The 26,056-nt window shown below is 52.5% G+C and overlaps 2 protein-coding genes across 5 annotated transcripts in view; both read left to right on the forward strand.

Moving 5' to 3' along the window:
• The first annotated feature begins 2,587 nt into the window (after positions 1 to 2,587).
• On the forward strand, positions 2,588 to 9,350 carry Fkbp8 (FKBP prolyl isomerase 8). 2 transcript variants are annotated; one of them, XM_087901207.1, is made up of 9 exons: positions 2,588 to 2,680; positions 4,087 to 4,396; positions 5,738 to 5,907; positions 5,984 to 6,072; positions 6,332 to 6,552; positions 7,260 to 7,432; positions 8,178 to 8,255; positions 8,519 to 8,650; positions 8,909 to 9,350. In XM_087901207.1, the coding sequence occupies exons 2-9, from the start codon at positions 4,114 to 4,116 to the stop codon at positions 8,993 to 8,995; spliced, it is 1,233 nt and encodes a 410-aa protein (XP_087757333.1). In that variant the 5' UTR covers positions 2,588 to 2,680; positions 4,087 to 4,113; the 3' UTR covers positions 8,996 to 9,350. The 2 variants fall into 2 exon arrangements, with proteins under 2 accessions (XP_087757333.1, XP_087757334.1); XM_087901208.1 differs by having other exon boundaries at positions 6,335 to 6,552.
• A 4,344-nt stretch (positions 9,351 to 13,694) lies between these two features.
• The window catches only part of Ell (elongation factor for RNA polymerase II), a 49,232-nt gene continuing 36,870 nt past the window's right edge, over positions 13,695 to 26,056 (forward strand). For 2 of the 3 annotated variants that reach the window (XM_087900769.1, XM_087900770.1), the window contains exon 1: positions 13,695 to 13,853. In XM_087900769.1, the coding sequence (XP_087756895.1) occupies positions 13,719 to 13,853 (135 nt within the window). In that variant the 5' untranslated portion in view covers positions 13,695 to 13,718. The remainder of the gene's footprint in view (positions 13,854 to 26,056) is intronic. The other variant, XM_087900768.1, reaches the window with a different exon arrangement.

Genomic DNA, 26,056 nt, shown 5'->3' on the forward strand with positions numbered 1-26,056 from the left:
TTCAATTCCCTGCAACCACATGGTGGCTCAACCATCTCTTATGGGGTCTGGTGCCCTCTTCTGGCCTGCAGGCATACACACAGACAGAACATAATAAATATTTAAAAAAATACTAAGTTAAAAAAAAAAGGGTCTGTTTGCTTCTGTCTCCTGAGTGCTGAGATTAAAGGTGTGTGCGACCACCGCCTGGCAAAAGTAGTGGTTTTCAAAGTCCTGATCATAAGAACATAAGAAGCCTCTTCTTTTTCCCACAGTCAGATACTCAGAGAGTTAACAGTCTTTGTATACTTTTAGCATTATCCCCTTTAAATCCCCATTTTATTCAGGGGACTCAAACCCTTATCAAATGGATCTTCTGCGACTTGAGCCTGACTATCCCTTCTCTGATGGCGAACATCTGTTACACAGCAGACTGCTTGCAACTTGCCACCCGTCCTGAGTTTAGGAAGCTCAGACAGAAGCTGCCAGCTGGGGGCAAGAGGGTCCTAGCGCCTCATGCTCTCCATGACTCTGACGGACTCTAAGCTCATCTGACACTGAAAATGCAGAACAAAGAATTTCTTACACTACAGGTAGAGGACTGGCCTTGATCTCATGGCCCTCCTCCTGCCCCAGCCTGCAGATGCTGGCAGTGAAGGCCTGCAGCTCTGTAGCTATCTCTTGGATACTTCTGCAGTTCAAGTACCACAGGAGTTCCATGAGGCACGGGATGCCTGAAAATTTAGCTTTCTCAAGTAACCTGCTTTTTGTCTTTGTTTTTTAACTCTTTTATTATAGTATATATTTGTTTTGCCTACATATATGAACCATATATGTCTGGTGCCTGTGGCGGTCAGAACCTTGCGAACTGGAGTTACAGGTTGTTGTGAACGGCTACATGGGCACTGGAAATTAAACCCTGGTCCTCTGCAAGAGCAGTCAGTGTTCTTAATTTCTGCACCATCTCTTCAGCCCCTTTCTCTTTTCTTGACCCTTGCCTCTCACATTCTGTCTCTTTCTCTCTAGCCCCGAGCAGTGTGCTTCTTCTGTTTGTTGTTTAGAAAGATTCCCGATTCTGATTGCTGTGTCTGTATGGCTGAGCACTAACCCTGAAGTCTGCACTCTGTTGTTAGGTGTCTGAAAGACCCGTTCCAGAGTGATGTATACCAAGTGTGAAAGATGCTCAAGTCATTTTCCTAGACTTCACCAGCTCTAGCTGCCTTTCGCACTGACTGTGGTAGCACCCCTGGGACCCACTACTGCTACTGAGAGGCTGAGGTAGGAGTGTCACCACAAACCTAAGGCCAGCCTGGGCTATGAACGGAGTGAGACTTTCCCATAAGTCAGGCGGTGGTAGCGTAAACCTTTGATCCCAGCACTTGGGAGGCAGAGTCAGGTGATCTCTGTGAGTTCAAGGCCAGCCTGGTCTACAGAGTGATTTTCAGGACAATGAAGGCTGTTACACAGAGAAACCCTGTCTCAGAAAAAAAAAATACCGAAGAGAAATGACTTTATGATATCATGAAACTATGTGTGAAGGAGATGAGCACCAATAAAGAGGCACACGGCAGGGCGGGGCCAAAGCCAGCGCTCATGGTACAGCTAAAGAGCATTGGGTGCTGGGTCAATGACATGGGTACCAAGGAAAGGTGGGTACTTGCCACCAAGTCTGACAATCTGACTTCAATCCCCGGACCACCGGGTTATGAAAGAACTCATTCCTGCAAATTGTCCTTTTGCATTCACATGTGTACCAGGGTACATGTTCCCTGCTCCAATATTTAACAAGAAATTCTGCTGGGCAGGGGTGGTGCACACTTTTAATACCAACACTCGGAAGGTAGAGACAGGCAGATCTCTGTTGATGCCAGCCTGGTCTACAGATGGAGTTCCAGGGCCGCAGAAGGATTGCTGCCAGCTTGGGCTATATGGTCAGACCTTGACTAATTAAAAAAATACAGTATAAAACATGAAAGAAAACACAATAATAAAATTAATGAATGAGTTGAGCCAGGTGTGGTAGTGCACAACTTTCATTTCAGCACTATGCAGGAGGATCTCTGTAAACAGAAGGCTGGCCTGGTCTGGTCTATATGCTGAGACACCGCCCTCCCCCACGGGGGGGGGGAAGAAAGGGGAGAGGGGAGGAGAGAGAGAGAGAAAGAGAAAGAGGAGAGAATGAGGGAGGGGAAATGAAACAAAATAAGTAAAATTGAGTGAACACTCTCCCTAAGAGTTCCCAAACTGGCCTCACACCAGAACGTGCCGCCACCCTCCCCTACCGAGGTCAGAGTCCTCCCACTCCATACATTACACCCGCAGTCTGAGAGTCCCTTTAAGAACAGTCAGCCGAGGCAGGCGGTGGTGGCGCGCACCTTTAACCCAGAGGCAGGCGGATCTCTGTGAGTTCCAGGCCAGCTAGGTCTACACACAGAAACCCCGTCTCGGGGGAAAAAACAAAACAAAACAACAACAACAACAAAAAAAAAACAACAGCCAGCTGAGCCTAGCAGGAAGGAGGCTGCAACTATGGCGAGACGGATGTGCGCACAAGCCAATGGGCGGGGCGGCCGCGGCATGACCAGCCAATGGGCGCGCCGGGGGCGGGGCGGCGCGTCTGAAGCTGCTTCCCGAGGCGCGGCAGCCGCGGCTGGGGGCGGGGAGGGGGCGCAGGACCCCAAGCGGGGTCCCGGAGCCGCAGGCACGTGTGGCGGGGCGCAGCGCGGAAGCCGAGGCTGCGGCCGGGGCCTTCCAGGGCTGCGGGGGCCGCGGCATCCTGGGGCGGTGGTGTCGGCTGGGCGCGGGACGGCGTTGGGGTGCGGGGCGCGCGGGGCATTGTGGGGGCTCGGGGCGGGAGGGTCTCCGGTCGCGGCCGGATCCCGGAAGGAGCCCCGCAGGTGAGGGTCGCTGGGCAGGGACGCGGGGCTCCGGGGCTTCCTGGGGCTTAGGGAGGGGGCCTGACTGGATGTGGGTGCTGCCGCCGGGCTGAGGGGCTCCGCAGAGAGGCCTGGGGCCAGGGAGATGCTGCAAGATTCTGTTTTGGGGTCCCCACCACTCTTGCTTTTATTTTTTTGAGACAGTCTCACGTATTCTACGCTAGACTACAAAGTGGCTGTGTATCTCAGGCTGGCCTTGAACTCTAGATCTTTTGTCTGTACCTTTCAGGAATTGGGATGACAGGCGTGCATTGCCACACCAGGTTTACAGGGTGCTGAGCCTAAAATGTGCCTGCTAGTAGAGCTCTCTACCAACGAATTACATCCCTAGCACACATTTTAGATTTCTTGAGGCGGGGTTTCACGTAGTCATTGAATTCCATGGCCATGAATTCTGACCACCCTGCTTCCCGCCTCCCAATGGGATGACAGGCCTTTGTTAATCCGTGGCTTCTGTGGTGCCTGGGGATAGAACTCACTAGGCGTTTTGTGCTTGGTAGACAAGTGCCCTATCAGCTAACCTACCTCCCTAGTACTCTACCGTGATTAAAACCTGAAAGCAGACTTGATGATAGAGGCAGATTGGAACCAGGGTTCCTGATGTTGCAAGAGGTATCCTCAGGGTACAGAGCAAAGATATCCAGAATCTGGCACTGATCCTTTTATACTGGAGCCTTTAGCAGACAAGGTAGCCAGAGGCAAGAACCTCTAAAAGAGTCACCTCTCTCAAGTGACCCAGAAGCTGTACCAAGGGCTCAGGGACTAGACTATCTCCACTGTCCCCAAACTCTAGCAACTTTTTCTTGTTATTCATTTCAATAACCTTACTTTTCAGTCTTGGCTTGTTGTGTGACCTTGGCCAAGTGGCTTTGCATTTCTGTGCCTGTTCTTTGTGTGTGTGTGTGTTTTGTGTGTATAAGTGTGTAAGCTAGGTTTTCGCTACTTTTGGGGTGTTTATAAAGATTATATGATAATTAGTTCTAATAACAGCCAGCCCAGCTGCAGCCTGTGGCTCAGGACTTGAGGTCTGTGTGTTGGTAGGGTGCCCAGTGTGTAGATGAGAAATGCAAGCCCTGGTGGTGGTGCCCCGCAGGAAGGACTGTTCCTGAGGGCATTAAAGGGGCTGCCTAGATGAGGTTGTCACTGTAGTGCTTGACTGTCTGTCCCCTAGGGTCAGTTCCTGGACCCCCCCAGCAGCATGGCATCCTGGGCCGAGCCCTCTGAGCCTGCTGCCTGGCCACCTGCTGGGGTCCCACCACTGGAGGACTTTGAGGTGCTTGATGGGGTAGAAGATGCAGAGCGGGGAGAGGAGGAAGAGGAGGAAGAAGATGACCTCAGTGGGCTGCCGCCACTAGAGGATATGGGACAGCTGACAGTGGAAGAGACTGAGCAGCCAGGAGCCCTGGCTCGGGAGTTCCTGGCAGCCACAGAACCTGAGCCAGCCCCAGCCCCAGCCCCTGAAGAGTGGCTGGACATCCTGGGTAAGTGTGAACAGAGTGCAGGGTTGGGGGTCACCTTGACCTGGGCACTTCTTGTCTCCCGGGTTTCATTTCCCTTCTATTTGGACCTGGGACCTGAAGTGACTTTAGGACTTCGCTGGCTGTTTTGTTTTTTATTTATTTTAAGATAACTTACTGTGAAGCCCAGGCTGGCCTTGAACTTTGGATCCTCCTCTTGAGTGCTGGTCTCACAGGCCTGTGCTCTGTGGCTGGCTTCCCAGACTGCTTGAGACAGGCGTGTTTTTGAACTCTGTTCGTTGGCTCACACCTTGGCATGCACCCACAATTTTTAACAGGTTGCTTTTTACCCCCAGTGCTGGTAACAGCAACTCCAAGGGGTTGAGTCACCTTTCTGGAGCCACACGGCCCTAGCACTCGGTGCAGCTACTCGAGCCAACCCCCACTGCAGCTTTCCTAAGCGTTTGTCTATACATGTGACAGGTTCTGAAACGATGCCACACTCAGCAGAGGCGTCCAGTCCTTTTCAGCCTTCACTCAAATGCCGTCTCAGGATAGTGCCTTCAGTAATTTTATGTTTTGAGGAGGAAGTTTTTTTTTTGTTGTTGTTGTTGTTTTTTTGTTTGTTTTGTTTTGTTTTGTTTTTTTGGTGTGAGTGGTGCTGGGGAATAGACTCTACCACCACTGGGGTTCACTCCCAGTTCCTCACTGTGTTTGTTATTTTTGTTTGTTTGTTTTTTTGAGACAGGGTTTTTCTTTGTAACAGTTATAGCTGTCCTGTCTCAGCTGACAGTTTGTAACAGTTGTAGCTGACCTCAGACCTCAGACTCACAGAGATCTGCCTGCCTCTGCTTCCTGAGTGCTGGGGTGATTAAGGGCCTGCATCAGCACTACCTGGCTCCCTATGGGATTCTAGGAAGGGGTTCTTAGAATCCAGACCTTGGGAACTGGAGAGCTGATTCAGGGCACTGGCTGCTCTCCTGGAGGACATGGGCTCAAGTCTCAGCGCCTACCTGGCTGCTCAGTTTCTGCAGTCCAGTTTCTGGGGATCTGACACCCTCACCTGGACTTTCCTAGTGCTTTGTTCTTGTAGTGCACAAACATATGCAGGCGAAATGCCCATACACATGAATTTAAAAAAAATGCAGGACAGCCATGTTGGCCAGACATCCCTAATGCTGTGCTGTTGGGGTAGGGCCAGCCTAGTGATAGAACACTGCTATAGAATGTGCAAGGTCTTAATTCCATCCTAGTGTCACCAAGACAGCAGCAGCATGGGATGTTCACTGCACCTGAAGGGTGGCTTGGTAGTGCAGAGACCCATGTCTGGCCACCAGATTACAGATCACTTCCTGGCCCCTGCAGGGAATGGATTGCTGCGGAAGAAGACACTGGTCCCTGGCCCGCCAGGCTCTAGCCGCCCTCTCAAGGGACAGGTGGTGACCGTGCACCTGCAGATGTCCTTGGAAAATGGCACCCACGTACAGGAAGAGCCTGAACTGACCTTCACGCTGGGAGACTGTGATGTCATCCAGGTGGGAACTGGGTGGGCAGGTGGGTGGCACCTCACAGGGCCTGGGTTCATGTGACCCTTACTGGCCTGTCCTCCAGGCCTTGGATCTCAGTGTCCCGCTCATGGATGTGGGCGAGACAGCCATGGTCACCGCTGACTCCAAGTACTGCTACGGTCCCCAAGGCAGGTGAGAGATGGCCTGCACATTCAACTGTCCCTACCATCCTTCCTATTTCATAGAAAGGGAAACTGAGGTTTGGGCTGGTGAATTCACAAGACGCAGATTGCTGTGGGTGATTGATACGGGGTACACCAGGACCTGAGGCCTGGCCTTTCTGCCTCAGATCCAGCCTTGTAGGGAGGATGTGGTGGTTGGCAGCGAGGGTGCGGTGGTGGGTGCAGCTGGGTTGCCGGGTCTGAGTGTCTCCTGTTGGCTAACTCCCCAGCAGGAGCCCGTATATCCCCCCCCACGCGGCCCTGTGCCTGGAAGTCACCCTGAAGATGGCAGAGGATGGACCTGACCTAGAGATGCTGAGTGGGCAGGAGCGTGTGGCTCTGGCCAACCGCAAGCGGGAGTGTGGCAATGCCCACTACCAGCGTGCTGACTTTGTGCTGGCTGCTAACTCCTATGACTTGGCCATCAAGGCCATCACCTCCAGTGCCAAAGGTGACCAGCCAGCCAGGGTGTGTGTGTGTGTTTGTGTGTGTAAGTCAGAGACAATTAAGGGAGGCCATTGTGCTCGCCCATCGTGTGGAAGGAACTCAATCTCTGTTCCTTAGGCTTTGCAGTGAGCACTTGACCCACTGAGCCATCTTGCTAACTTGCAGGGTGGATAGACATCTGACTGTCATTGGGGTCATAGAACATTCTAGAGTATTCCCGAATATAGACACATTCCTTACTAGCCATAGCCTTCGGTCAGTGGCTCTTTCCAGACTTGTAGTGACCAGACACAGTGGTGGTCACATGGTCAAAAGCTAAGACAGGAGAATGACAATTTGTAGTCTAGCCTGGGCTACATAGCCAGACCCTGCCTTTGGTGTGTGTGTATGTTCACTTCCAGCTCAGATCAAACCTGGGGTTTCCCCAACCTCTGCCCACTTCTTTTCTGACACAGTCTATCATTGAACATGTGACTTGGGGAGAGTTGGGTGATCATGCCTGCCTCTGCCCCATGCTGAAATCACAGGCATGCATATTGCACTTGACTCGTAAGTGAGCCCTGGTGTCACAGTCTTATGCTTGCACACGACCCTCAGTGGCATGCGTCTGTCAGCTCAGCATGAGTTAGAGGCCATCTGAAGTACTTGAGACCCTGTCTGTGATGTGGGGAAGAGGGTGGGACTCCCTCAAAGTGACCACTCCTCCTACAGTGGACATGACCTGTGAGGAAGAGGAGCAGCTGCTACAACTGAAGGTCAAGTGTCTGAACAACCTTGCAGCATCGCAGCTGAAGCTGGACCACTACCGTGCAGCACTGCGCTCCTGCAGCCAGGTGCTTGAGCACCAGCCTGACAACATCAAGGCACTGTTCCGCAAGGGCAAGGTGCGCTGTGGCCTGTACTGGCCCCCGGCCTTGGGAGCCCTGAGCCTTCTGTCCAGATCCCACAGGTGGCACCGTGGACAGGGCGTGGCCAGACTGTGTGATTCTCCACCCTGGGCTGTTGGCACTGGGGACACACAGCCTCTTTTCCCTACTAGTTTCTAGGCCAGCTCCTCAGCACAGGCTGCCCCCTCTGCCTGGGTTTGGGCCTAGTGCAGTTGATTCTATTTTGTGATGGTGTTGAGGGTACAATTCTGGGGCCTCCCATAGGCCAGAGGTGAAGCAGGGACACATCGGATATCTGAGAAACTCGCCACCTGCTGCTTATGAAGCACTGTTGTGTTTTAGGGTCCTGACATGTAGAAGTCAGGCCACGGGGTCACACAGCCAGAGCCTAAAGAGGGATTGTAGGCAAGCATGGCAGCATAGGCCAGCAGTCCCACACCCAGCAGACGGGCAGGACTGTCACAAGATCCAGGCCATCGGGGGGAGCTGTCACTGCTGCCAGGAACTGACTGCTCTCCAACTCCCACCAGGTGGGGCTCATAGGGCTATGGGGTGCTTTGTCTGAGCTGAGGCCCCTGCTCTCTGAGGGTACATGTCTCCAAGTTCCCTGTCCCAGCCCAGCAGTGGTGCCATTTCCCAGCTATGCTTCACTTGATCAATCTCTGCACCAAACTGTGCTGTGAGAGCAGGGACTTAGTGCCAGGCTCTGGATGAATGCAGAGTGAATGCCCCTCTCCCACAGGTGCTGGCTCAGCAAGGAGAATATAGTGAGGCCATCCCCATCCTGAGGGCTGCCCTGAAGCTGGAACCTTCCAACAAGGTAAGCAGAACTCTGGTGGGTTTGTCTGGTAAGTCCCCCTATTTGCATGCCTCTAGTTATTATTGCTGTTCTATCTGCTGGCTTGCCTTTGGGTGGGGCAGCAGCTCCCTCTTTGTTAGAGCTAATGGGAGCAGTTAGAACCCCCAAGTCCCAGGGGCCCCCACACCTGACAAGCCTGGAGACCAGAAGAAGGCAGCAGTAGTGATGACAGGCAGGTCTGCTGCCTCCTGTATATGTTCACCATTCCTACCCACCTCCCACAGACGATCCATGCGGAGCTCTCAAAGCTGGTAAAGAAGCGCGCTGCACAGCGGAGCACAGAGACCGCCCTGTACCGAAAGATGCTGGGCAACCCCAGCCGGCTGCCCGCCAAGTGTCCGGGCAAGGGGACCTGGGTGAGCCAGGGTGTGGCTGGGCTGAGGGCAGTGCTGCCTAGTGCTTCCTAGGCAGAAGGGGGGACTCTGGAGCTGCAGGCCCTTGGTGAGGGTTGGAGGCTCATGCAGAGGAAGAAAATACATTGGAGTGGGTGTTGGGTTTGGGTGTGTGTAGGAGTATCTTAGACATGGTAAAACACTGGCTAGGAGGCCCGTGTGTGGTCATGGTGGTTGCTTTGGTGTGCAGCCTACCTTCCTTACCCCTCCCTTTATCCACAGTCCATCCCATGGAAGTGGCTGTTTGGGGCGACTGCTGTGGCCCTGGGGGGCGTGGCTCTCTCTGTGGTCATTGCTGCCAGGAATTGACTGCCCCCCTGGACACCTGGACCCCAACCTGTGCTCCCCAACTTCCCCCACGCTCCCTGTCCACTGCCCTCCCTGGCCGAGCCACCTCCTCTGGGTTGGGGGAGCAAGGATTGAGGGTCATACACCCCAACAAGCAGGAAGGACTGAGGCCCTGAAGGGGGACATGGGGTACAGCCCAGGTGGAGGGGCCCCGTTGCTCCGGACCCAACTGTCTCTGTTCCACATCCCTGCCCTCTGGGCTCTGGCCTCAGTTTTTCCCTCTCATTAGGCCTGGGGCAGCCCTTACTACTAGTCCTGCCTACCTGCCCCCTGTCCAGGCTCCCCCACAGTGAATGAAATAAAGCCTCACCCCGCACCCCATTGCTTCCGGAGCCTCCTTCTGCTGAGGCTGGACCAGAGAAGGCCTATGAGTCACAGCTGAGCCGGCCTAGCACAACAGCTGCCTTAAAGAGGACTGTGCAGACCGGGCTGTGCAGGCTGCACTTCAGAGGACTTCCATTCAGACCCACTCTGTCCTTTCATTTTGTCGCCATTCTCTGCCTGAAGTTGGGTACTTTTGGGGTTGTATGGATTCTGGGGTCATTTATTGTGTTGATTTTGTGATTTCAAAAGTCACTTGTCTGGTATGTATGAGGCATTGGGCTCTACAAGGAAGAGATGGAGGACTTTGGCAGCCCTGGTCGAGGAGAAACAGGTATGGGACAACAGATACTAAGGACTGATCTAGGCAGGGGTCCCTGTATCTGGGGACCAGGAAGGCCTGTCCAAGGCAGTACACGCTATGCTTCACAATGGCAGCGACTACCAGCTCTGCACGTCACAGCTGAGTTCAGAGCTGATGGAAGAGGGGTTGGCAGGAGAGCTGGGCCTGCAGACTGTCCTATAGTACTGGGTGTGCCCTCATATCACCTGCCATGGCCAGCAGAGCGGGGATGGTCCATGACTGGGAGATTTGTGTTTGAGGTAGGGACTTGTAGCTGAGACTGATCTGCAACTCCACATTCTCCTGCATCCAGCTCTCAATGTTGGGATGGCAGGTGTCTCAGGTATATCACTTATCTGGGACTTAACTTTTTTTGGTTTTCTTTTCGGAAATGTTTAGAGGTGCTGGCGATGAAACAAAAGACCTGTTTCTCAAAGTTCCTTAAGAATTCAAAGAGGGCCAGGCGGTAGTGGCGCACGCCTTTAATTCCAGCACTTGAGAGGCAGAGGCAGGTGGATCTCTGTGAGTCTGAAGCCAGCCTGGTCTACAGACTGAGTTCCAGGGCAGCCAGGGCTGTTAAACAGAGAAACCTTGTCTTGGACAAAATAACAAAAGGCCTACAAAGTTCAGAGAGGGCCAGTGCTTCCCCCGGGGTACACAGCAGCTGTCCTGCAGATCTCCCTAGCCCTAGCTGCCCTTGCCCTTGCCCAACCCTCTGACCAACTCCAGTATTCACCGGACCCAGCCCTGGGGTTGGCTGGACAGCAGTAAGTCTGTCTCCCTGCGCTGTCGGAGAGTCCTACTGTCCTGCAGTGTATCTAGGAATGGTGCAGAGTGGTGTGTGAGATACTTTTGTCACACACAGACCCCTCCTGAGGGGCATCTACTCACCCTTACCTCACTTGTCTTGCCTCCCCACACATAGAGACTTCAGTCCCACAGTCCTTTATAAAATGCCTCGAGGTTGGCAGAGCACCATACATGACCTTCTGCATTCTTTTTTCAACCTTAGAGGCGGTGTCTAGACTGACCTTGGGACTGCTGGGTTCTGGTGAGCCTCTTGACTTGGTCTCACCAGAAGACCAAGTAAAGAACTGCACGCTTGCTATCATGCCTGACTTATTTTGCAGTGCTGGGAATCCAAGGTCTTGTTACATCTTAAACTGTTGGGGATGGGGTGTACAATGGTGCATGCCACTTCTCTCCTTCCTTGTGGGTCCTAGGGTTTGAACTTAGGTCATTAGGCTTGGTGGCAAGCTGCTTTGCCCACTGAGCCATCTTGCCAGCTCAGAGGACTCTAGGAATGGATGGGTGGGCCATTCCCCCAGCCCCTCACTGGGACATCCTGAGCTGTGACAGATGCCTTTGGAGGCTGGGTAGAAGTATAAAGTAAGAGGACTCTGGATCCAGTGGTGAAGTCTGTCTGTCATCCCAAGTCAGTCTGAGCTCAGAGGATTCTGAGTTCAAAGATACCCTTAGCTATGTGGTAAGTCCAGCCTGGATCCTAAGACCATGCTCACAATAAGGGGCTGGAGGCTCATAACCACCTCCTGGAACTAGTTACAAGTTCCAAGAGATCTGATACCCTCTTGTGGTATGGAGGGCATCTGACACATACATGATGCACAGACATACACGTGCAAACACACTTAGAAAAATAACTTTAAGAAGTGGGTGGTGGCTCACCTATCATCTCAGTGTGGAAGACCAAGGCTATATCAGCCATTTCCTGACCCTTTGCTTTGTGGTTGTATTAAAACGATTGGGAAAATAGCCAAGCATCTCCTGGATTTGTGCAGCAGGCAGCCCACACAGGCACCAGTGAGGACCTCTTCCCCCATGATAATACATATAAAAATCTATGCTGGGTGTGGTGGCACAAGAATTTAATCCCAGCAGTTCAGAGGCAAGCAAATCTCTGGGTTTGAGGCCAGCTTGCTCTTACATAGTAAGAACCAGTCTCAAATATTATATATTTGTTCATATATATTTTGTTTTTTTTGTAGGACAGTGTTTCTCTGTAGCCCGGCCTGTCCTGGAATTGTAGAACTTACAGAGACCCTCCTGCTTCTGCCCCCAGAGTGTTGGCATTAAAGCCATGCACCAAGCTGGGTGATGGCGGCACACACCTTTAATCCCAGCACTTGGGAGGCTGATCTCTGAATTTGAGGCCAATGTGGTCTATAAGAGCTAATGCCAGGACAGGCTCCAAGGCTACACAGAGAAAAACTGTCTCAAAAATTAAGAGAAAAAAAAGAAAAACAAACCTTAACAAAACAAAACAAAAAGGCATGCACTGCCATCCAGTAAAAGATGTTTTTAAAGTCAATGTGTAACTAACTCATCCCAGCAATTCAGTCTATTAAAAACTGCCCACAGGTGAGCAGTGAGGATCAACAGTGGACGTGAATCATCGGATGGATAAGTAACAGCTGTCCATAACACACAGCAGAATATTGTGTCGTCCTCAAAAAGGAACGAATGATCTTAGGTTGATGACCCTTGAAAACAATAGCAGTCAGACTTCAAAGACTGAGCTCAGGATGGGTGACCACACTAGGAAATGCCCACAGGGACAAAAAGATCAGAGATGCCAGGCGACAGGGAGGAAATGAGGAAAACCTGCAGATGGGGACGGATCAGGCTGGCTTTCGACATGAAGGAATGTTTTGGAGCGGAGGGTGGTGGTGGTTGCGCAACACTGAGGACGTGCTGAAAGTCGCATAAGAGAATGTTGTTTATTGAAAAGCGAGCCCGCGGCGTGTGGGAGTTTTATCCTGTTACTGAACTTTTAGCATCAGGAACGCTCAGCGCACTGCCTGTTTGCGTTGCTCTGGCTGCTTTCGTCTGGGAACACCCTCCACTCCTATTAGCGGGACCCAGCGAATCACGCGCACTTCGTTTACATAGTCACGCCCACCAAGCTAACCTTTCAACATGCCGCACCTCCTTCTTCCTGCGCGCCGGCCCCGCCCACCTCACGCTCGGGACAGATCTGCGTCTGTTCCCCCAAAGAAACGCAGCGGGGGACACACCAATAGCTGAGAAAAGAGGACCCTACGAGTGTGGTAACATGCATACACGTGTTCAAGGCTCATGAATAATTCATGTAGGAGGAGTTCATAAATGGCCGTCTCTAAGTGCTTGGAAAGCTGAACTCGTCAGCGGCTTATGAATATGTATAGTGCACGCAGGGGCGAAGGAGTGTACGTCAGGGGGCTGACGTCCGAGGTGGGAGCCGCCACAGCTCTGAGAGGTTCGGCTCGTGTGAGGGTCTGAGGCTGTTGAAAGCGCGCCTCAGGAGCTTGCGGGCTTGCCAACCTGCGCCGAGCTGGGTGGGTGTGGGGCGTGGCCAGTGGGGATTTCGGTGGGCAAGCGGTGGTCTGGGCAACTTCCCCGCACGAGGTGGGCAGTGAGCAGACCTTCCTCATGAATAATGCAGCAAGGCGGGAGGGCGGGCTTTATGGAAGCTTAGAGGCGTGGCCAAAGGCTTTGGTCGTGGGCGAGCATTTCCTGTGACGTAGGACTCTGTGGGAGCTTGGGGCGTGTCAATGAACTGAAGTGGGGCGGGCGTCACCAGAGTTTGTGGGCGTGGCCATGTGCGTAGTGCTTTTATTTTCAGTGTGGGCGGGCTCTCTTCTGGCGGGAGGCGTGGCCATCGCGGCCGCCGTCTATAGGTCTTCCCTGAGAGAGGGCGGGCTCCCTGAGGCTAGGGGCGTGGTTATCTCTCCGGCTACTGCTAACAAACAAGTTTGAAACCGCGGGCGGGCGGCTACGCAATCGTCGGAATGCGGAGCCAGCCTCTCCCCGTAAACAGCCCAGGCCGCCGCGGGAGCTGACCGCGCCGCCCCGCTGACTGACCTCGCGAGACCTGGGGGCGTGGCCTCAGTCCACCCGGTCCAACTGCGGGCCCTTCGGGGGGCGTGGCCTAGCCGGCTCATGAATAATGCATTGCGGCGGAGGGCGGGCCGGCGTGCGGGCGCAGCGGCCGAGGAGGGGGCGGGGAGTGATGATTACAAGATGGCGGCGCTGAAGGAGGCTCGTAGCTACGGGCTGTCGTGTGGGCGCGTGAGCGACGGCAGCAGGGTGTCGGTGTTCCACGTGAAGCTCACCGACAGTGCCCTGAAGGCTTTCGAGAGCTACCGGGCTCACCAGGTGAGCGGCGCGGCGTCCTGGCGGGCGGACTGCGCCGTGGGCACAAGGCCGCGTCCACACCTGGCGACACTTGGCCAACCCCAGTGACATCCTTCAGGTTGAATCTGCTCTTTCGCTTTTTATAAAGCATGTTCTTTCTGTGTAGCTCACGTTGGCCTTGGACTGACGACCATCCTCCTGCCTCAGCTTCTTCAGCTCTGGGATGACAGGCGTGTCTGGACCCACTGTTAGAAGGGGTAGTTTAGACGGAAACTTACTGACCCCAGACCCTGTCTCGTCAGGTCACCTTGTCTCTCTGGACACTTGGACGAGGCCGTTGTGTTTTTTCATAGACTGAGGTGAAGTTAGCTAGGCATGGTGGCTTCCTCTGGCTGGGCACTCGGGAGGAGGCAGCAGTTCCACCACATTTGGTCGTTCCCTCTCATTGTCCACCCGTCATCTGGGAGAATTCGAAGCATTTTGGTGCTTCCTCCTGGCTTGGGGGTGGGGCGAGGACCCTAGCAGTGTGCCTCCCTCCGGGTTTCACCTGGATGCTCCACCCAAGCCTTGGCACCACCCTGCGTCCACTGGGACAGAAGTTGCAGGTCCCCAGGGCAAGTGATTTCAGGCTTCTTCTTAAAGTGACTGAGGTGTTGGGTCTGTTTCTGGGACGTGTGTTTGCCTGTGTTGGCGCAAGGGGTGTTGACGCGGCCGAGTGAGCAGAGAGTAACTAGGAAGGAATGTGGTTTCCTTCCTGCCCGGGACATGCGCAGCATCATTGGCCAAGCTAGGAGTTTCTTCCCCATTCAGCCTTCTGGGGCTACCTCTTCCCACCTGTCTTCCCATCACTTCTTTTGATCCACTTCCTGCCTGTGTCAGGGTCTCAGTTTCGTCCTTTCTAGAACAGGATCCAATTTCTTTGGGAAAAGATTAGTTCTTCCTTTGTCAGGTTCCACACCGTGAGACAAAAAGCGCCCCTGCAGGTGAGGAGGAAGAGGTGTTGGGGATTTGGATGGTAGCCTCTGGTTGACCATCCCAGCCACTCTTCCTGGTTGGAGTCTTTCCCCTTGGGCCGTTCTGACTAGTACTGGAGGAGCAGGACTTTTCCCAGAAACAGCTGGACCAGAGCGTGAGTCACCACTGTCAGGTGGACTTGGTACCTGGTGGCAGTGCTGCCGGCCATTGCCCCATGCCCCGGCAGCCTTCTCTCCAGCATCACCGTCATACTGTTATTTTGAATTTTGAGTGTGCATTACATCCCCTAAGTAAGCTTGGTCTTCCTCATGTGAAGGCACTTACAGAACTATAGGCCACATGCATATGCCCCAGGGAAGCCAGCTGTGTGTGGCCACAGCTGACAACGAGGGTGCCTGTTCAGTGTGGCAGGCAGCATTCAATTTTGGGGCAGTCCAACCCTGTGTTTATCTGGAAAGCTGACAGGACATTTAACTGGCAAGGTGACTTTGAAGTTTAATCTCTTGTTGGCATAGGAGCTTCACGCTATCTTAGGTTGGTCTCAAACTCATGACTCTTAAGTGCCAAGACGGCAGACAGGTACCCACCACTGGCCCAGCTTCAGAGATACATTACTTGTTTAGTTTTCTGAGACAGGGTTTCTCTATGTAGTCCTGGCTGTCCCAGAGCTCACTCTGTAGACCAGGCTGGCCTTGAACTTACAGAGATTCACCTGCCTCTGCCTCCCGAGAGTGCTGGGACTAAAGGTGTGTGTCATGCCTGACCTGAATTTGAGCTTACCCTCTGAGCATGGAGGGGGCTGAGACAAGGGTGCGCTGACAGCAGGAGGGGCAGGTTTGCAATGGTAGGCCTGGGAGGGACTTGGAGACACGTGGTAATGATGCGCACGGAGCAGTGCCACTCGTGCTCTCCTGCCTGCATTCAGATCAGTCACTCGCTTCCCAGTAGCTGCTCACAATTGAGCTGGGCCAGTAGTTCTTACTTTTATTCTTAACGACATGGTCCTCTTCTGTAGTCCAAGCTGACTGTGAACTCTCCTGCCTAGCTTCCCTGCACTGCATTGGCATTCATGCCCCAGTACAATCCTGTATTTTATTTTGAATTGCCAGGAGATTTTTCTTAACTTCATGTGTAGCCAGAGCAGAAGCTCGAGAGGAACTGACTGTGGAATGGCTATGTGTGGCCTAGGGAAGGAGCTGGGCATACCTCAGTAGAGAGGTGGGAAATGTGTAGTGACCTATACTGCAACAGGAGGCCATGCCAGTTCAAGGCCCAGCCATAGAGATGACTGGAGCCCATCCCAGCTGGGACTTGGAGCTTTTTCTCTTAAAAAATAAAAAAATAAAAAAAATTAAAAAAGAAAAAGAAAAAAGGCATACTACCTAGGGTCCCGGGGCTGGGTAGGATGAGGAGCTCAAGGCCAGCCTGAGCTAAACAACCTAATAAAAAGTCCCCGAAACCAAACTGGTGCTGATGTGGCACTTCATCTTTGTGTTTTGGGGTTCAGTGGGTGTGGCATTTAGGAGAGCTAAGAAAATATGGTCTCCTCATCCTTTCAGGACAACCGGTTGCTGCTGAGAGGCATGCCCTGACAGCTATGAGATGGGAGTCCTGCCTCCATCTATTCCACCCTTGTTCATCCTTGTTGGCTAGGTGGGCTCTGTGGCCATGTGCCCTCACCTTGTCCTTGGTGGAATGGCACAGAGAGGTCAGGGAAAATTGAGGGTTCCAGCAGAGTCCCCGTACAGAGCCTTGAGTGGCTGTGGGCTAGCAAAGGCCTGACCTGCAGCTCCAGGTCCTTCTTAGGTTTGCAGAGTTCTGCTCCCACTGGAGTCCCAGCTTCTCCTGAGACTGGCTCTTTGTCTAGATTCTGCTGTGGCGTTATGTTCCTGGATCTGTCACTTGCCTGTGGACCCATCCTGCACTGTCCTTCCAAGAAAGAAACACTCTCCTATCAGCATAGGGCTGGCCTTTGGGCCCAGAGGCAGTGAGATGTGCCGTTCATTACACCTGATGTTCTAGAATCCTCAAGAGTTGGCAGAGCTGGGCAAGGGAGATCCACCAGGGTAGATGTAATAAGGAGTGAAGTAGGGCTGGGATGGTCATGTAGGGCCTAGAAGGGCATTGGAGGTCCTGGCTCACTGTGTTGCACCATGGGGAAAGCTGAGTATGGGGCAAGAGGAGCCCCAGTTAAGCCTCCATCCTCCTGACGTGGCTCCGCTATCCCTGGGGATTCCAGCCTTTTGGAATTGGACCCTGCCCTGACAGTGGATCTCACTTTGTCCAGAGGCTGATGAACCTTGAAGCACATCACCAACCCCGTCCCAGGCCTTCTCTCAGTGCTCATGAGCCTCAGATCAGTCTGCTTGTACCCTAGAGAGACTCGGTGACTGAGGGATCATGCCACCTTACTGGCATGTATGTTGTGCCCAGTTTTCAGAGAAAGCTGGAGTGTGACAGGATCACTTCCTCTTGTTCCCTGCTTGTCCTGTGTCATTCATCCCAGTCAGTCCCATCGGGGAGCAGTGTCCAGTCTTCAGGTGAGGTCATGGGTGGTGGCTCTAGAAGCAATATCACCTCTTAAGACCTTTAAGCAGGGAGGTAGCTCAGAAGCCAGGCATCAAGGTCTCAGAAGGGCTGTGGTCTGCCAGGAAGGGTTGACCATACTGGTGTGGGCATCAGAAGTGTTGGCCTCATGCCTTTGGCCTGTAGGGGTATGTGTTCCCATGTGTGTTGTAGGGTAGGTGCTGGATGGTGCTGAGGCCGAATTCCTCAGAGGACTAGAGAAAGAGGGAAGCAGCCTGGCGCTGGAGTCTTTGGGGGTGATGGGTGTGTGCCAAGAACCTGTCTCTTCCCTGGCCACCGTGACCCTTGGCTTTGCTTCCGGCTGCCTGCCTGTGGCCACGGTGACTGTGTGTAAACAGCAGGCACTCAGAACCAACCCATCTGTTGACTCATCTACAGGCCAGAGTTCATCACCCTGCAAGCAGTTTTGACAGCGCACCAGGATTGTGACATCCTGGCGGCCTTGAAGGAGGAACTACCCAACATGGAAAACATGGCTACTTTTCCCCACTCTGTTAGTCCCGATGCCCAAACCGGACTCACAGGAGACCCCAAGATGGGGCTAACAAGGCACACACTGGGGTCCTGCTGATTGACCTGGGTGCTCTGAGTCACATATATGGATTTGTGCAGCTCTGCGTTCCCTTGGTGGCCTCACACTAGTGTGTAGCAGGTGGATAGTTTGTCTGTTTTCTTTTTTTTTCTTTTCTTAGACAGGTGTTATGTAGCACTAGCTGGCCCTCTCTTCTGCTTCCCAAGTGCTTGGATGACAGGTGTTTGCCACCACACCCGTTGTTGTGTCATGGTTCAATAAAAAGAAAAGCTGGTGTCCAAATAGGCCATCCTGAGGAAACTGTCCCACACTTAGTGTCATAGCCCTTGCTCTAATGACATCCTGCAGGCAGGAGTCTCCCTGGCCAAGGGGACATGCAGCTCCCTGCTGAGTAGACAGATGGACCTCCCACACCACTTGTTTCTATCTATATAACACTTTCATGCCTGGTGTTTCATGAGGGCATCAGATTTCCTGGAACTGGAGTTACAGGTGGTTATGAGCCACTGTGAGGGTGCTCGGAACTGAACCTGAATCCTCTGCAAGAGCAGCTGGTACTTTCAGCTGCTGAGCTGTTTGTCCAGTCCCTCATGTTCTTCTTTGTAGCCTGGGGATGGAATCCAGGCTCTAGAGCATGCTAGGCAGATAGTGACCTCTGAATACCCCAGCCTCTCAAGCTCTTCATTTTGATCTCTGCACCCTCCACCGCTTTGTATGCAGCAGGTCTCCCTATTCCTTGGTCAGACATGTATGCTAGATGTGGTGTGTGATCCTGGGGATACCTGCTGTGGTGTCCTAGGAAGATCCATGAAGTCATAAGTCTGTGATCTCTTGAGGAGGAGGCTCAGTGCTGGGAGCCACTCATGTGGTCCCCAGGAGAGGTACGGTGAGCTGGGAGAGCCAAGCTGGAGGCAGCGAGGCCCAGAGGAGGTCATAGGCAGAAGCTCCAGGGCCTGGGCTGGGACAGTACTCCAGGAGTGGGCCAGAGGACAAGTGTATGAGGCATGTCTGAGAAGGTGGCTATCTCCCTTAGAGCCAGGCTGACCCAGAGCTGCCTCTTCCTGGCTCTACCTCCTTGGTGCTGGGGTGACAGGTGTGTGCCAGCCTTCTCTTTTTCTTTCCCTTCTCTCTTTCCCCCACTCCTTTTTCTTTTCTCTCTCTATCCCTGTGTTTCTGTCTTTGCCACTTTCATTCTTTCTCTTTTTATGGAACTGGAACCTAGGGCCTGGATTTTGCCAGTCAGGTACTTATCATGGAATAGAAAAAAAAAAAAAAAAAAGCCCTTTGCCACACGTTTGCAATTAGAGTTTTTTTTTTATTGTTGCGTGTGCATGTGTGCCATTATTTGTGTGTGTGTAAATCAGAGGACAACTTGTAAGAGTGTTCTCCTTCCACCACAGAGGTCCGAGGGAGTGAATTCAGGGCATCATTATGCACAGTCATCTGGTGAGCACCATATGTGCAGTTTGAAGGCGGTTTGAATGGGTGTGGCATTGTGAAACAGCCTGTCCTCCTGGTTGCCCCGGCCTGGGCCTCAGCACCTCTTGCATCTGACAGGGCCAGTCACCACCAATACCATGTGCTGACCCCGACACCCGATGCTGAGTCCCTTGAAAACCATAATCTGGGCAAGTATGACTGGAAATGCTGAGAACGTGCCTGGAAGTCCTCATTGACTTCTGGGCTACACCTCCAGCCTTATTTGGCAGCAGGCTTTGAAGTAGCCCACCCAGGACTCGGAGAGATGCGGGTGCAGTTCCTGGAGTTCTTCTGGCTGTCTTTTTGCATGGAGGACCAAGCTCAGTATGGGGATGCCACTCTTTTCTCTCTCTGTGTCTCTTTTTATTGTTTGTTTTTTTTTTGAGACAGGGTTTTTTTGTGTAGTAGCCCTGTTGGTCCTGGAACTCACTCTGTAGACCAGGCTGGCCTTGACCTCAGAAATCCGCCTGCCTCTGCCTCCTGAGTGCTGAGATTAAAGGTGTGCACCACTACTGCCCAGCTGGAAATGCTACTCTTTTTTTTAATAAAAAAAAATATTTATTTATTATGTATACAATATTCTGTGTGTATGTCTGCAGGCCAGAAGAGGGCACCAGACCTCATTACAGATGGTTGTGAGCCACCATGTGGTTGCCAGGAATTGAACTCAGGACTTTTGGAAGAGCAGACAGTGCTCTTAACCACTGAGCCATCTCTCCAGCCCCGAAATGCGACTCTTGATATGTTCTGCTGAATTCTTCCCTAGTGACTATCCTACATTCTTGGAGAGAGTGTGGCAAAGCCCTTTCCATCTTAAAAAGCTAAGGGACAGTTTCTGGTTACTGTTCCTCAAAGCCACTGTGCCACCCTGGGACCTTGGTGTCTGTGGGGGCAGTAGATGGTACCTGTCTATTAGACATGGCCCTGCTCTTATTAGCACTTTGCCCTCTAAAAGCAGGGGCCCAGTGCTGTTCCTTCTGTGCCCATGCCACAGATCATTCAGGTAACAGGATGTGGACCTCCTTGGGTGCCTGCATGGCTCCCTCTGAGCAGGCTGCAGGTCATAAGAGATCACCAGAAACTTCCGAGAAACCCTGTTTGTTTTCACAGTGTGCGCAATCATCTCCTCCTGGGCATGTGAGATGCTTCACTGTCTACTTCCTGGGCAGCTTGCTGTATTTTTATTTGTTTGTTTTGAGAAAGGGACTCTCTACAAAGCCCAAACTGTCCTAGAACTCATTATTAGACCAGGATAGCCTTGAACTCATAGAGAACCCCTTGCCTTTGCCTCCTGAGTGCTAGACATGTGCCGCCATGCACAACCCAGTATGTGGGCTCAAGTTTGCATGTGCTCCCCTCACTCCAGTACTGAATGACAGGTGTTCCACTGTGATGTGTAGCACGAATAATAAAAACCCAGAGACAGAAATTGGCTTTCAACTTGAAAACCAGAAAAGCAAAGCAGCCAAGCCACTAGAGAAGTCTTACCTCTACCAAGGCTGGGTGACACAGACTAAACAGAATAAACTTCTCCCATTTTATAGTCCACTAGTGCCAGGATTAAAGGCACAAAACTCCCTAGTACTAGGATTAAAGGTGTGAACCATCACTACCTGGATTTGTTTTTAGCATTGATCTTGTGCAGCCCAGAGTGGCCTTGAAATCACAGAGATCCATCTGCCTCTTTCCCAAATCCTGGGATTAAAGGTCCCCACTGCCTGACCTCTAGTGCCCTTTTGATCTTTAGGCAAACTATTAAAACATAAATAAAATATCACTACAGCTACGGCTATCTTTGCCATTTTCCTTTAGATTTATCTTTATTTATTTATTTGGGTATTTTTGAGATAGAGTTTCTCTGTGTAGCTTTGGTGCCTGTCCTAGAACTCGCTCTGTAAACAAGGCTGACCTGAAACTCACAGAGATCCACCTGCCTCAGCCTCCCGAGTGCTGGGATTAAAGGTGTGTGACACCATGGTTGGCTAGATTTATCTTTTCAGTAAGTAAGGGTTATTGTGTGTGTGTCACACACACATCTACAGGTGTCAGCAGAATGCAGACACTTTGGATCCCCTGGAACTGGAATTAGAGATAGTTGTGAGCCACCTGCTATTGGTGGTGGGAAGTGAACCCAGGTCCTCTGCAAGAGTAGCCAATGCTCTTAACTGCTCTTAAGTGTAAGCCCCCTCTCTTACACATTTCCTGGGTTTTATTAGAAGTAGTAAGTGTGTGTGCACGCGCGCTCATGCGTGCATGTGTACGCATGTCCACAGCAATGTGTGACAGGACAACACTGAAATCTCTTCTCCCATCTTCATGTAGATCTAGGAGCAGACTCAGATTGTCAGACTTGAAGGCAAGTACCTTTACCACAGGAGATTGGCTTGGGCTGTTGTTCTGGAGGGCTGAGTGAGAGGAAGTGCCGAGTGGCCTCACTGAATTAGTTAGATGATGTGACCACTGCCAAGCCATTAGTACCCTTGGGATACAAGATGAGGAGGCTTGGGGAGAACCTTAATGGCCTGTAACCCACGGAGGGGAAGAGGGGCCTCAGTCCTCACAGCTCCAAGCCTTACAGCAGTAGGATGGGCCACAGGTCCTGGCAGTGCACCTGCTTGAAGGCAGATTCAGCTCTGTCAGTCCTCTTGGCTAGAGATTGGCAGTGGGCACTGGGAAAGGTGGCCTTTGGGGAACTGTGATTTCTCCTGGCTGGAGCAGGCCCAAGACTGTGAAGCCAGGAGCTCCAGGACTTTGGGGGGTCAGACAAGTGGGGCAGCCTTGGCTCCCAGGCCCGCTTGCCTTCTTTCCTGTGTGTCATCTCTCCCCGTTGCTGGCTGAGGTGAGTGGGAAGGACAGAAGGATGAGGGTTTCTGGAGTGGCTTTCTTTGGCTACTGGCCTCTATCTGGTGTGTCTAGGTATGCAGGTGCACATGGGTAGCATGACTGTTCTGCCCTGCAAACCCCAGCGCAGGCCTCTCAGTTCAGGAGCTGAGCTGTGCTTTGAGACAGTCCTCACTGCCCTTCCTAGTGCTGTGCCAAGTTTCAGGCCCAGTAACTCAAGGTCTCCTTGCGTTCCCCCCCTCCCTCCCCCGCCCCCGTCTGTCTCTGTCTCTTTCATGCCCCTTACTTCTCTCTCACAAGTTTGCTTTTGTTTTTTGTTTTTTTGTTTGTTTGTTTGTTTTTGTTTTTTGAAGTAGGATCTCTTCTCTATGTAGTCTTGGCTCCCTGGAACTTGCTGTGTACACCAGGCTGGCTCAGAACTCAGAGAGATCCACCTGTCTCTGCCTCCTGGGTACTGGATTAAAGGCGTGCCCCACCAGAGCTGGCTCTCACTAGTTTCTTACCATGGGTTTGAGAATGGGCAACACACATGTCATGGCATACATGTGGAACTCAAAGAACTGCTTTGTGAGTTGGTTCTTTTCCTTCCCTCTTCATGGGTTCCAAGAACTGAGCACAGGTCACCAGGCACCCCCCCTCTGGTTTTTTATTTTATTTTTATTTTTGTGAGACAACATTTCTCTGTGTAACAGTCCTTCCTAGCTGTCCTGAAACTCGTTTTGTAGACCAGGCTGGTTTCGAACTCACAGAGATCTACTTGCCTCTACTTCTCAAGTGCTGGGATTTAAAGGTGTGCACCACCACTGCCCAGCCCTTCTTTCTGTTTTTTTGTTTTGTTTTGTTTTGTTTTGGTAAAGTTTCTGTATGTAGCTCAGGCTGCCCTAAAACTTGAGGTCCTTCTGCTGTGGCTAGGTCACATCTGTGCCACCTCCACCCCCACTCCTGACTCCTTCCTTCTTGTTCTTGAACAGCGGTTTTTCAAGGAAATTACGCTTCCTGCTATGGACCTCGTGGTCTCCCCACATCCTGGCATGACTTCAGGTTCCAGCAAGGGTCTGAGATGATGAGGACACTGTCATATCCAGTCAGTTCCCACCCTTGGGAGAGGACCCCAGGTGTCTCCTGTGCTTGGCTTGTCTGCAGACTTGTCCCCAGGATCCTGATGGTCCAGGACAGTATCCTCCTCTGGACTGCTCTGTTTTCTAGAGGGTCCTTACAGTCTCTGCTGTCACAGCTGTGTGGGGAAATGCCTTCTGTGCTGCCCTTGGCTCAGTAGATGGAGAGGACCCTGACCATGTGATTGTTGCTCTAAACCAAGCCATAATCCAAGGGGTCATGCCACACTGCCCTGTCTTTGTAGATAAGTTTTAGCACGACATCATGTATGGGATAGGCTATTAAGCTGGGAGTGTTGGCCCTGCCCTCCCCTGTAGACCTCACCCCCAAGCTGTGGTCTCAGTTGTGCCGACTGAGGAGAGAGTCCCGGGGTTCTGGTGTTAATCGTGTCAACAGTAGGTACCTGGAGAGAGTGTCCATCTACATCACATCGTCTACATGGATGACATCCGGCTTCCCCAACATGCTCATTGGGGGCTACTCCACAGATGCTGCAGGACAGTGACAAGCCTATGCTGCTGCAGAGGGACCTAGGGAACACCTGGGTATCTGTGAGCTGGGTGTAACTTCTGTTGTTTAAAAGCAGATGCATCCCCACCCTGGTCCCTGGTGGGCTGGAGCCTTGAAGTCTGGGTAAGGGAGCTTCGCCTCTTGTCTGTTGGCTCATTCTGGGCGCTGACTGCAGTCCCTACTCTCTGCCAGTGGCTGATGCCTCCATAGGGGAGGTTTAGTGGTCTGCAGGGTGGCTGTCCGGTGGTTCCAGCAGCCTGGACAGCTGAGGGGAGTGAATGTCTGTGAGAGTTGAACTTCAGGAGTCTCCTGGTTTTCCATATGTCCGTGTCCTCATGTCTCCAGGTGGCCAGCACTCAGGATAGTGTGACTGGTGGAAACCTCCCTGGGAGCTGTCGGAGGGCAGGGACAGGCTGCAGCTAGCAGAGTGTGTTCTTTTCCCGTGGCTCTATTTTTGGAGTTGGCATGAGGCATCCACCACTTGTTCCAGGGAAATGTGCTTGGCTCAGGGGACATTTGAGATGGGGAAGGGACAGTGGGGGCTTGTGCTAGCCTGTCTCAGGATCCCAGCTTCCTTAGGGGAGGGACCAGACCCCTGGTCAAGGGCCCTCACCCCTCCCACCCCAGATGACAAGGCTTCTCTGTTGGGCTGCCCATGATAGTAAGCCAGCTATACTGAGCAGGCCAGGGTTGTGGTCTGGTCCTCCCTGCTGTCCCCTCTTTTCTCCCTTTGTCACAGCACTTCCCCCAGGGGAATATGCCTGTTTTCTCTCACCTAGGAAGGTCACCCTCCATCCTTCCATCCCTCCATCCCTCCATCCCTCCATCCCTCCATCCCTCCAGAGCAGGGGCCCTGGCCACGACTGCCATAGCCATGGGGCAGAGGCCACTCCTGTCTTCATAGGAGGACTGCCCAAGGTTGTGGCTTTGATGACTATCTGCCCTGGGACCCCAAATGTTTCCACCCTCTCTTTTCCTTCCCATTCTCCTCTGTTGTGTGAGTACATTGGAAACCTGACTGCCTAATGAGGTGACAGGGATGACCAGTGAGGATGACTGTGTCTCCTAGGACAGTGCCTGAAGCTCAGGAGAGCTGCAGATGTGCCCATCCTCTTGTCACATGCCTCTCCCGTCAGGGTGTGTGATACCTGTTTAGAGTGAGGTGGCCTGTAACTAGGAGCCTAAGGACATTCTCAGGACCAGAGGGTACCTACAGCAGGAACCTGCAGGCCAGGTACTTTATCTAAGGTGTGGCCACACCAGGGCAGCAGCCTGGCATGCACCAGTAGAATCTGCCTACCACCGTGCATCTGTGATCCAGATTTGTGAGGTACGCTAAGCCTGAGGACCAGCGCCAGGTCCCAGTCCTTCAGTTCCCATGCTAGTGGACCTTTGATGTCCTAGAAGTTGAAGGGTGGCTTAGTGGGAACATAGCTCTGAAGCAGAATGCCTTTGCTCTGAAGCCCAGGTCCCTGGTCTCCCTTGGGAGGCAGATGAACCCCATGGTTGACTCAAGACCGAGGTAATGAGGTGGTATGTAGCTGACAAAGCTGCACTGTCTAGACCAGAGGAGGTGTGGCCATCACCTGGTTCAACAGTCCCACTCTCCACAGGAGGTGCTTCTGACCACTGCGGTCCCTGTCTCTGCTATCCTGGGTCAACTGTGGCTCTTAGCTACTTGTGGTCAAGCAGGAGGCTAAAATGATGTGGTGTGTGCTAGTGAAGGTGACGAGGGTGTCATAGTACCCATTGGGAATGCCCACAGGCTTGCCCCATTGTTCTTAGAATGGACGTCTGAATACAGGAAAGCCCTATGTTAGGAGTGTGGGGCGTGTGGCTCGAGCCAGGTCAGGACTGACCTGTCCCTGGTCCCTGAATTACCTAGATGGCACACCAAACATTTGATGGGAAGTCAGTTCGTAAAATGGAAGGGAAACACTGGAAGACACAGCTGTCACCACACTCATGGCCTGGGAGAGTCAGTGGCACGCCTTTTCTTCCAGCTGGAAGGTAGCTCACACTTTAATCCTCGTAGAGGCACTCTGTGAGTTCAAGCCAGCCTGGTCTACATAATGAGTTCCAGACCAGGCAGGGTTTCATAATGAAAATACATATGTATGTATATACGGGGTGGGGGTCACACATGCTATAAGCATCTTTTCAGGCCAAAGGACTATGGAGTCAT

The sequence above is a fragment of the Myodes glareolus genome, chromosome 23 (genome assembly GCF_982192425.1).
Source record: "Myodes glareolus chromosome 23, mMyoGla1.1, whole genome shotgun sequence".
NCBI classification, from domain to species: Eukaryota; Metazoa; Chordata; class Mammalia; order Rodentia; family Cricetidae; genus Myodes; species Myodes glareolus.

Coding starts and splice junctions, on each gene's coding strand:
- Fkbp8 (XM_087901207.1), top strand. CDS start 4,114: ATGGCATCCTGGGCCGAGCCCTCTGAGCCTGCTGCCTGGCCACCTGCT. Junction 4,397..5,737: donor AGAGTGGCTGGACATCCTGG/GTAAGTGTGAAC, acceptor TGGCCCCTGCAG/GGAATGGATTGCTGCGGAAG. Junction 8,256..8,518: donor AGCTGGAACCTTCCAACAAG/GTAAGCAGAACT, acceptor CACCTCCCACAG/ACGATCCATGCGGAGCTCTC.